Here is a 12,032-nt window from a genome sequence, read left to right as displayed (position 1 = left end):
TTTGTTGGCCTCTTAAGGTTTTGATGATGACTTTACTTTAATTAAACAAATATATTTTAGAGATTATTTTGTACGTATATATCCGATTTTATCGTTGATGAAGCCTATGACTTGGTCGTGGAGAAAGTACGTGTTAAAATATCCAAGAAGTAAGAAAGTTGCAAATGGAGACAGGAAGTCCACTGTTCCCAAAGTAACAATCTGATTGAAGCTGTAGATAGAGACAGTACGCTGTTCCACGATACAGGACCAGAGAAAACGGTTACTGGAAAAATACGAAATTTATTTTCTGTTTTCAGTTAATGTTTAGGATAAAAATTTAATTAAGTTGCTTTATTTATTTAATTTATTAATTGGCAAAAACCTAATTTTAAATTCCTAAAAATATGGAAAAGTTTTCTTTGCTTTGAAAAAGGTCTCCTTTTAATTAAGAAACCCATATACTATTAATAGTATATAAGATAACCGTCACTTATTTTCTGGAAAACTACCAGCCGGTTATTTCCCTTGTTTTTATTTACTTCCCATTTGCTTTGGGATCAAGTAAGCAAGTGGAGATCATGGGTTAAGTGCATTCGGCTGCTCCTCTTATAAATAGAGGAACATTAGCTCAAAACCGAATATCTCATAGATCACAAAAAGAGTGTCCTTGAGTGAGATCAATTAAGAAAAATATTTTCTGTTTTATTGCCAATTAATTTATTATATTTTTTAAAAAGCAACTATTTAAGTTTTTATCTTCTTAAGAATTTGGCCTTGTAATGGGTATTTGAGAGAATAGTTGTAATTAGACTTAAGGGAAGTCTAAGGGAAAAGTGAAGAGAAAGAGAAGAGAATGGCCTAAGTAGAGAAGCTTCGAGTGAAGCATTTAGAGAATTGAGAAGCTTCGAGTGAAGCAAAATTTGTTTTATGTAATTGTAACTAATTGCCTAAAACATAGTAGAGAATTTTAAAATCGCGGGGGGTCGTGGTTTTTCCTTCTTATTAGGCCAAGAAGGTTTCCACGTAAAATCTTTGTCTCCTTTTTATCTCTTGCTCTTTAAGTTTAAGCTTTATTTTGTTTGTTAAAATTCCGCAAATTTCAAGAAAAACGAAGTAAGCTAGATACACAACAATTCACCCCCCCTCTTGTTGCATTCGACCATCTTCGTGTATTTCAACAATATATATATACATATATATATATATATATATATATATATATATATATATATATATATATATATATATATATATATATATATATATGTATATATATATATATATATATGTATATATATATATATATGTATATATATATATATATATATATATATATATATATATATATATATATATATATATATATATATATATATATATATATATATATATATCCTCACAGTGTATGCTGATTACATCCTAATTTCAGGAAACAACGACATGGAAATAAAGTTTCTGAAGTAACATCTACATGATACATTCACTATTAAAGATCGTCAACTCTATCACTTTCTTGGAGTCTAAGTTAATAATGTAGATGACAGCCTTGTTCTCACACAACAGAAATACACAAAAGAACTTCTCCAAAGTTTAGGGGTATCAAAATGCAAGAAGGCTATTACACCCTTGCCCTTTAATGTTAAAATTTCTACTGAGGAAGGAGTGGTTTTATCTGATCCAACACTTCACAGAAGTATTGTTAGAAAGCTAATTTTTTTAACTAACACTAAACCTGACCTCTCTTATTATGTTCAAACCCAGAGTTAGAACATGTAGATTCTTAGGTCATTTCATTAGGAAGCCCTCTTTTACACTTTAAACTACATACATAGTATTAATGGGCAATGCATTATTCTAAAAGGAGACACCAAATTATCCCTACAGACATACTCAAATTCCGACTAGGGTGCATGTACAGATTCAAGGAGAACTAATTCAGGGTATATCCTCCGTTTAGGCAAATCTCTAATTAGTTGGAGGTCTAAGAAACAGCATGTAGTCTCAAGATCAAGTTCTGAGGCTGAATATAGAGCAAGGGCTGATGCAGCCTCAGAGGTCACTTGGGTGGTGAGACTACTTAAATATCTAGGTTTAAACAATATTTAACTTGATAAACGTGCTTATCGGAGCTATGGCACACATTCGAAGTCATCCTCAAAGGCCTCCTAAAGATCGGAAGCTCTTTGATACCTCAAAGAAGCTATTTAGCATGAAACACACCATGATTCGACCGAATGGGCACTTGGTTCGGTCGATCGGGCTCTTAAAGGATGTTTTCTTGGCTCAAAGTCTGCTGGAAAGGGCAAATGGCACCCCATTCGGCCGAATGGGGTTGCATTCGAGGGAATGAAGGTCAAGAACATAATGTTGCTTTGATTTCTTCTATTGTGGGGCAAATCAAACTCCTATTTGACCGAATGGTACCTCATTCGACCGAATAAGTGGTACATTCGGCCGAATAAAGCCAGTTCTGCGCGATTTTGTTTCTTTGCAAGTTTATTTCCGAGGTCTATTTTTTAGGGCTTTCTTGCCACATTGTTTAGGGTCTATAAATACCCCCAATTTCTGTAAAAAAAAAACCCTTATGCCTATTGTGAGGGCGATTTTGACTCACTTTAGAACATCAACTCTATTAGACATAATGCAAATAAAAACAAAACAAACTGATATGTATTTCCCTTGGTGTGGATGGCAATAGAACTCCTTGCTTTGTAGATCACCAAATGGACACCATGAAGATAAGGTTGCGACAATCAAAGAAGTCGCTCAGAAACTTGATATGAGGAGAAGGCATTCACGTACTTTCCTATTGTGATATTTCTCCCACAAAGGTGCTTGGGATGATAAATGAAATTCACAATGAGATACAATCTACACAACAATGTACTAGCACAAAGGACATTGCAATAGTCAATACAAGTGTTGTAGTGAATTATGAACTTTGATGGTATTGAGAATTAATTACTCTCTCAATATTATCTCATGAAAGGAAGAACAAGAATGACAATATTCTTAAGAGAGAAATCATAAATGATATGAAAAATGGGATGGAATGTCCCTTGGCATGCAACCTCTATTTATAGAGCAATGAATCAAACAACACCTTCTTTTGAAACAAAAGTGTTTCACCAAGCAAAGATTATGAATCAAAGTAATGTTTCACCAAGCAAAGCTTATGAACCAAAGTAATGTTTCACCAAGCAAAGCTTATGAACCAAAGTAGTGTTTCACCAAGCAAAGCTAATGAATCATGGTGGGGCATTTAATTAGACTTATAATATAATTATTTTAGTCCCACTATTATGGTAAGTATGTAGTATATACAAATTTAGGTCTATATACTCTAAATGTTCAACAAACTCTTTACTTGTTTTCCTTTATGTTTTGCCCTAGATTACTTTATGCTTTCTTCTACATTCAAGCACTTTATTATATAAGTTTCATTCCTTTACTGCTTTCATGTCTTTTATTGCTTTCCTTAATGCTTTCTTTAATTCTTTCTGGTGTAAATTTTTTGCTTTCTTGTTGTTCAATATTGTTATTTCTTTCCTGTTCATATCTTTCAAGTTCTTCATGCTTTGCTTTATTTCCTTGTTTCTTTCTTTTGCCTTGGTTAGATTAATGTGATTGAGTAGCTTCTTAGGGGTTTTCATTGGTGAAACCCTATGATTGGTCTTGTCTTTAATGTTTAGGATTAGGATTAAGGTTGATGATGATTCTTGATTGATATTCGATGCCCTGCCACTCCTTAGGAGACATAGAGCGATTATAGGTCGCTCGTCTGATTTATAGGGTCATCAACTTCCTCTCACAATCTTGAGTGTCTTAATTGATTGTTGTTCGATCTCGCTTGACCTAGCTTATCTTTATTTTCAATAGAACTTCCTAGGGTGGACCTAGTCTATTCCCGCTAGTCTTTCATTGTTTTAGTTTTAGTTTTCATTCTTGCCATTAGTTTAGTTCATCAACCAACCAACCTTCCATATAACCTCACACATCAAGCTTAGAGTCTATCATCACTTGTCTGTGTGGTTAGACTCCCTACTTACCATTACACTCGTTGTAAGTGTATTAGGGTAATTATAAATATTGTTTGCATAACTAGGCCTTCAGCCAAACGACGCTAAAAGCCCGTTGTCAACTATCCATATAGCTAAAAACCATGTGTTACATGACAGAACTAAACATGTTGAGGTGGACAATCACTTTAAAAGGGATAAGATCCTTGAATGGCTCCTTCGATTATCCTGCATGCTTACCAAAAACCAACTTGCAGATGTCTGAACTGAAATTCTGCAAAAGTTAATAATCTTCTTTCCAAACTAGGCATATGTTTACCTCATGCCTAGTTTAGGGGGGATGACAAAGTATATCAAGCTAGATTAAGCTCAGATGCTCTATTGAGCTTAAAACACAAGGATTAAATCCAAAGCCCTCAGTCAGTACAAAGTCAGAAGCTCTATGGACAAAAGGATGCTTGTTGCTCTTCAACACACTCAGTCGTTCTTATGATAGTTATTATTTCTCACGTGTGTATTCTTAGGCTTTGTATGTTAGGATTATTTTTGTTAGGCAGTAGGTAGTTTTTTATAACAAACTAACAATTTGTTATGTCTTTGTAGCAACCTTTGTATCTTGTTTTCTTTCATTGCCCTACTCTATATAAAGAGGTGCCGCCCCTATGTATTGATTATTTGACTCTAAGTTTAACAATGACCCACTGTCCCACTGTCGCAGTTGGCGGCTTGTGCTATGCTAGACCATGAGCAGGATGAGCCTATGTCGTCTAAGCCGTGTCCATGTGTAGCTAATATGCAACTTTATTTCAAGTCCCGAGAAAAGATGGGAATTGGCATATGCTAATAGTTTCTGATGGGTGGTCAAGAAAAAATAGATCAAGAGAAAATTGTTATGATAACATGAACTCTCATTATAAATTACGAAATAAGTTATCAGCCATATACAATTTTTCATCATACAAAACAATTGACGCAGACATACAGTCCTCGCATGCACTTTATCAAATAGCTACATCTTCCTCAGAAAATCACAAGATAAAAACAACGGGTGAAAAAAGAACTTCAACAGAATGTAAACATCACCACTTGAATCTCTAGTTCTTATAGTTAATAGACGATTATTCATCATCAGTGACTCAGGATCCCCATATTGTGCTCATCATTCATAGAGCACACCATAGCTCGATTCATTACTGACTGATGATGTTCTTGTTCAATTTCCTCATTGTCTTCAAACGTCTCATTCTCAGACACTGTAGGACTTCTTTTCTGAATGCCAATACTATAACGATTTCCCTTTCCAGATGCTTTCTTTCCCTTGGCTCCTTGAGATAAGCTGACAGCATCACTGCAGCTCTTCTGCCTTCCAAGCTTAGGTGATTTTGGACGAGTTGAAGGTGCCTAGAAATAGTATATCACACATCAAAACTTTCAACATAATTATTTCTTTCTGTTGTAGAATATTTGTCACAAGACCCATGCAACAGGCTAGGTCCAACATCCATCCCTTAAATTTGTGGACTTTAAACGGCCGACCCTTTTTGGGTCAGGCTTCTATATTTATATAAATTAAGCGGATTTAAAACAGCCTTAAGCGAATCCTATTTTTTTGCTTGAACTATGATATGCATTACTACAAATTTATATTAGTCAATAGTCTAATAATTATAATTGGCAACAACCGGTAATGAAGTTCTGAGACATATTATTCAACTGACGCTTGTTATGTGGTAAATTTGAAAGAACAAAATTATAAACACACTAACCGGGTTTGGAGCAGGCCAAGAGGCCCTGACCTGACTCTTATCTGGCCCATTCTACATATCTTGTTATAAGATTAGTCTAGTTTTGATCTATGTGACATAGACTCTATAACCCATGTGACTGTCAATGTCTGATAGATAAAAGATGACAGTCCGAGAATCCTAGTGTCATTTTCACTCAAACATAATGATTTAGTAGTGTCTAGTCTCTATAAAACAATGAACACCTGACATGGATTGAGGAGTCCAAGCGAAAGATCTCGAGTTAATAGCGAAATTGTTTACTTGACTTTGAAAAGATCAGAAACTGATTTGAGGCTAATAGATAGCTAGAAAAGTTCAATAACATACCTTCTTCAGTTCAAGCTTAGGAGGTGGTCCATCGTGATAGAAGCTTGGCATTGGGGTGGCTTTGAACATTAAATTCCTTCTTAGTTGCTTAATAGTTGCTTCTATCTCCTCCTAAGATTCACAAGACAAGATAAAAAAAAATCCAAATCGAAAAGAGAAAGAAAATGACCTTTGATAATATCTCAGGAACCTAGAAGCAAGATGGAGGAAAGACATTGTACCTTTGTCCTTGCTTCACTTTGAAGTTTCTCTGCTTCTAGTGCTTGATGTTTTTCCTCTAATTTATTATAGAACTAAACAACAAAATTTGTTCAAGGTTATGCTTGATTTGTTGTAGTGCCAATTGGCAAACATTTCAGGGGGTCTTGTTTAACACAGATTATTAGATATTAAAGTGTCTGGATTCAAGATGTCACAATATAAAACAAAATGGATACAAACAACAAAGTTTCTAAGCTAAGAGTACAGGAAGTACCTCTCTGCGCTTCTCTGCACGTTCAGTGGATCTAAACACTGGGGCTGATGCAACAGTGGTTTTAGCCCTGGAAGTCTTCAGAGATGGAGCAACACTGTTAACAGTTAAGGATAACCCATTCCTTCTCCTATGACATAACTTAAATGCTTCAAGAATTATAGAGGCGCATTAAACTACATATACATATATTATGAGCTTGAAATCTTAGGATACTCAGAAACAGCAGAATTTGACTCTTCCTCATCAGGATGTTTTTTGTTGTCTGGTTGCAGCAGTTTCCTTGATAGAGTTACCGAAATCTGAGGCAAAGGTATAATAAAAGATTAAAAAGTAATAAAGGAGTAAACATCAACATTTTTACATGCTTTAGCATAGTGCAAAATAACGGATGCAGCCTATATCATTTTTTCCGAGTGGCAGTAAGAATTGAACCCAATCTCAATGTGGCCGATATCTTGAACATGTGATTGTTGGAGCTAACAAAAATTTGCAAGCAATTTCATGGGAACATTCAATTTACTTCTAAAATGTTTTTCTCTTTGAAAATAAAAACAAAAATAAAGTAGTGAGTGAGCTTAAAATTTTACATTCTTGCCACTTAGGATGATTTTGGGCATTTCCCAGCTCAATCATTGCCGTAAGGTGGGTTCCTATAAAGCCTGGTATCAGCGGATGTAACGAATGGCAGAGGGCGTGCAGGATTATGGAAAGGGATGAAAGCGGGAGGTTGGCAGTCTTTGTCTGACATGTTATTGGATCAAAGTCTTATAAACAGGATGAAACTAGTAGTAGACAACATTCTTTCACCTTCTATTTACAAGAATGTAATGGTGTATTCATTATCTGGCTCACTAGCATGAGGCTATTTTTTGTGATGAGTTTTGCCTTAGCAGAGGCCTTCCGTGATATCTGATTTGGTTGATTTTGCCACTCCATCTTCAGCTACTTAATTATGGCCTACTTTCTCTGTCTCTCAAAAGAGGGGTTCAAAAGAACATTGTCTTGCTCTGTAATTTACAAACTGCATATGCGTTAAAGCTTTCTAGTTTATTATCCACATGGGAAAATCTGTTTAACATAGTGTTCTGTCCACAAATAGAACTGATTTGAATTGGCTTAACGTAAGGATATGTGGGAAAGTTCTCGTATTTCTTTTACTTTGATCACATTATAAAAACCATAACAATGTTTTATCTTCTAGGGCGAAACAAGAGAGGGGGCGGCGGCTAATGGAATGATTGGAGGTGAGAGAATAGCACAGTCGAAATATAATAATTTAAAGGGAAGAAAAACCTGGCTTTTCTTGGCACTGATGGTCGGCTGTGTGATCTTTGTTTTCAGTGACGATTTATTTACATCAGTCTCGGCCTCTACGGGACGAATAGATGCTCTCTTTTCAGTAGCCAAAGCAAATGGCTGCGGAACAGTGCAGTTAGTCCGGCCATTTGAACCACAAGGTTTTGATGCAACCTTGGGTGAAACCTTAGTCCTTGCGTCCGCCTTTGCTTTCATGTTTTGAGCTTTGACTTTTTCTTGCGAATGCCCATTGTGAACTGTACTGGGGAACTCTTTCTCCTCACATTTTCCAGCTTCACAAACTTCAGAAATCATACTTGAGTTTTCTGTGGTACACTCCTTTAAATCATACTCTTCAAGCACAGGGAAGAACTTAGAATTCCCAGTAACGTGCTCAATTGATTCTGATTCGGAGCCATCACAATGAGTTGGTGCATTCTCATGACTTAAAACAGAGGAAGCAGCACTACAATATTTTATGACACCATCAGGTTCTTTGTCCATACATGCATCTCTCACTTCCATACCCATAGTACTGCAAAGTGTAAAGCCAAAATTGAATTTCAGAAGTGACTTTCACAGCTATAAAATGCTTTGCAACACGGTTCAATCGACTAATATTACAATCCGACAAATACTGTAATACTACGCTGTAAGACTACAAATGCGAAGTGAAAAATCTACAATTTCATCTACGGTAATCTCTTACAAATGATAAAACGGTCAAAAATCAACAAACAAGTGATGCAGATGCTGGGGATTATGCAAAAGCTTATAAATAGAACGTACACGAATGATGAACCATTTATTGGTAATATAATTATACACTCTTTTATTGCGACAATTAGAATAAAAGTTAACTCTTTCTTTGAGCTGATAGTCTCACTACCGAGTTAAAATGTTCAAGAGTGTACCTATCCATCCTCCAACACATGATAAAGACATTTTACTTTCGCTCAACACAATCCTTAAAAGGCATTTTTCTTAAATAGTGACCTTTAGTTTTGACAAAACTACTTTAGATGGTAAAAAAAAGCATTCCTCTACCTAACAATTTAGTATTGATTTGTATGATCCGAAAGGACTTTTTATGGAATCATATCAAGTTTCATGGCCTGATATGATATCTTTACAAGTCCAGGATTGAATACCACACATTCCCAGTGTATTCTTTTTGTTTAGGTTTGACCACAAGTGAACTTGCATTAAGTGACTCAAGAATCAAAAAATGTCTCTTGGCTGGTTATTGCTGGTGACAAAACATTACATTAACTCACAATGCAAATCCCTATATACCTCTATACTTGTCTCTCAAATATGATTATCTTAGAAGCCAAGCATTAACCCAAAATGAAATGTTCTAGTGTTGGATTTCTTACTTTTAGCCGAGAACTCAAAACAAATACTTTGATGAATAGGTTTACGATATAACACAAAACATACATATACAACCATAACTTACACAATACAGTTGGATGTTTCTTGCTGACACACTCTAAATTCACGGAGTAAATATTAAACACTGTGACTTCCATTGAGCACCAGTTGTAAAGTAAAAATCATGTTGTAACAAAGTACCAAAGAGACTGAAACTCCATTCTTTTATAAATAAATTGGGTATCAAATTCAATTCCTTAAATATCTACACATTATCTTACCACCCATCTCAACCACCCACCTCAATATTTACAGCTTCATAAAAGAAAAGGTCGTTCCTTCAATATTAGTAAATTCCACACATATTAAAAGTAATAAAGTCGGTCACTTCAAATGAATGTCGGAGTAAATATTAAAGAGTTTTGTCACCCAAAAATCAAAGGCCCTTGAATATTAAGTTTACTTGGGATAATTAATTACTTTTTTTTTTTTGAATATTTAATTAATTAATTACTTATGTATCAGTAAAATTACTGTCTTTTAAGGCTCAAATTTAAAAAAAAAAAAAATAGAATAAAAATAAACAAGGCCTTAAAGATCATTGCAATGGCAGTTGTTGAAGTGATAGTTACAACAACCCAATCAAAATGGTGCAATTGGCCGCTGGACGAGTCTACTAAGGTTTCCTGTGCCGATGTCGGCAGCCTAGCCATAACCAATTGACACAGGCATTTCCCATAAAACAACACAACTTTCTTCCATCAAAATTACAGGATTAAAATTACAAATTGGAACATACTTCTATTTCAAGAGTGAATGCAAAAATAGATATAAGAATTGACTGAATAAAACACAACTAATCAGTTTAAAATTACCCAAATCAAACCAATTCCAAAAATAATCTAAAACTGAGAATGGGTCTTATCTCAATTATGTTTCGATTAGCACTCAGCCTTCCCTTTCCCCTGTAATCCAAAAATAGAATCAAAATCTTCAAAAGTTTAAATCCTTTTCAACAGATGTAGAAATCAAAACAGAACAAATAAATTAAGTTGGCAGCATTGTAAAGTTGAGAGCTCAATTATGAAAAGTAAATAATACCCAGAAAACCCAATGACCCAAAATGGATAATCCAAACAAACGGGTTACAAATAAGCTTACATCAAAAATTAAAAAAAAAATAAACAAAATATGAAGCACATTTTATGTTGAAGGAAAGAGAAAATGTGAGAAAATAGCTTACACAAAATGGAGTCAGATCTGAGAGAAAAGATTTGAAGGAGATGAGAGAGAAATGGAAGTATGACTTGTAATGTTTGTAATTGTAAGTAGTAACTGATAAATGAACAATAATGTGATGCAATATTGTAATGTTATGTTACAATTACAAGCTTACAAGCTTACAAGTTAGGAGGAGTTAGGAGTATTATACATTTGAGTTTGTATGTTGTTGGTGTTGTCTGGTAAAGCCTTCCATCAATTGTGACGACGGGTCACTTATTTATACTTGTATAACACCCACTCTGCTTTTCTTTAAAATTTTGTAAGCATCTCCTTCCAAGATAATTTATCTTACTGTGAGGTTAAAGCTACATTTTTTTTCAATTTAAACAATTAGTGGGACTCATGATACACTTGAACCTTGTCCCAAGAAAATTTATATTATTGTATAATTTAAATATAAATGATTTTATATATTTTTAACGGTTTAAGTAATTGAATTGAAATTATAAAATTTAGTTTAATTGATTTTTTGTCATACTGTAATTAGTGAAAATTTAGCTAAAAATAAAATTGATAAAAATTAACTAAATGTTGATTCAATCCCTTGGCACCTATTAAGGTTAGATTCTACACTTAAAATAAAGTTAAAAAAAACATAAGTGCATAGTAAATCTATTATTCATTATCTAAGAAATAAATGGTAAGAAAACGCCACATACTTTTTATATTGTAAAGATTTAATTTCAAATTTAAATGTTCTGTAATTTTTTATCTCCTTTCTTCCATCATTAATTATTAATATTAATTATAATTTAAGACTTAACAAATTATTATTTTAACCAAAAAATTATTAATTTTTTTAAATTATTTTTATTAATATAATCAGAAAGTCTTGTATGACAATCTTATCATAAGAGGAATACATATTAAGTGGTCATCTTAAGGCTATATATGATTACATTAAGAAGTAAATTTACATTAACACTACAAAAAAAACGCAACTTACCGACTGATTATTCTGACTACCGACAAACCGTCGGAATTTTCCGACCAATTTACCGACTAAACACAATTAGTCAGAATTTCCGACTAAATTCCAACGAACATGTACCTGGTAAGAATTCAGACTAATTACCGACAAAAAAAAGAGTCTGTTTTTTTTCGTCCGCCACAATAGTCGGAACTTAGTCGGCATTTTTGGATAGGAGAAGTTTGTCAGAGGATTGTCGGTAATTAGTCTGAAAAACTCATATTCTTTCTATAAATACCCTCAACCAATGAAACAATTTATTTTCACTCATTTCACATCTCACTCTCTATAAAACTTTCTTTCTCCTAAATATTTTAATTTCTTTCATACAAAATTATCATATTTACATTATCTCTCAAAATTAACTAGTAATCTTAACACTATCAAGGTATATTCTTTTTTCTGTTAATTACATTATTTATCGTTTCATGAATTTTAGTTATATTTTCATTAATTTAATGTTAGTCATATTTTAGTTATATGCATTATTTATTATGTTATAATATATGTTGTAT

The 12,032-nt window shown here is 33.7% G+C and overlaps 1 protein-coding gene across 1 annotated transcript; it reads right to left on the bottom strand.

Annotated features, from left to right (window-relative positions):
* Positions 1 to 4,891: 4,891 nt before the first annotated feature.
* Positions 4,892 to 10,714, bottom strand: LOC130825356 (protein WVD2-like 3). Its single transcript, XM_057690524.1, has 7 exons — positions 10,696 to 10,714; positions 7,884 to 8,421; positions 6,804 to 6,889; positions 6,591 to 6,684; positions 6,337 to 6,408; positions 6,116 to 6,226; positions 4,892 to 5,402 (listed from the first exon to the last, which is right to left on the bottom strand). The coding sequence occupies exons 2-7, from the start codon at positions 8,415 to 8,417 to the stop codon at positions 5,130 to 5,132; spliced, it is 1,170 nt and encodes a 389-aa protein (XP_057546507.1). The 5' UTR covers positions 8,418 to 8,421; positions 10,696 to 10,714; the 3' UTR covers positions 4,892 to 5,129.
* Between the last annotated feature and the right edge of the window lie 1,318 nt (positions 10,715 to 12,032).

This window comes from Amaranthus tricolor, chromosome 10, assembly GCF_026212465.1.
Source record: "Amaranthus tricolor cultivar Red isolate AtriRed21 chromosome 10, ASM2621246v1, whole genome shotgun sequence".
Taxonomy (NCBI): domain Eukaryota; kingdom Viridiplantae; phylum Streptophyta; class Magnoliopsida; order Caryophyllales; family Amaranthaceae; genus Amaranthus; species Amaranthus tricolor.
This window is presented reverse-complemented; position numbering and strand designations above follow the sequence as displayed.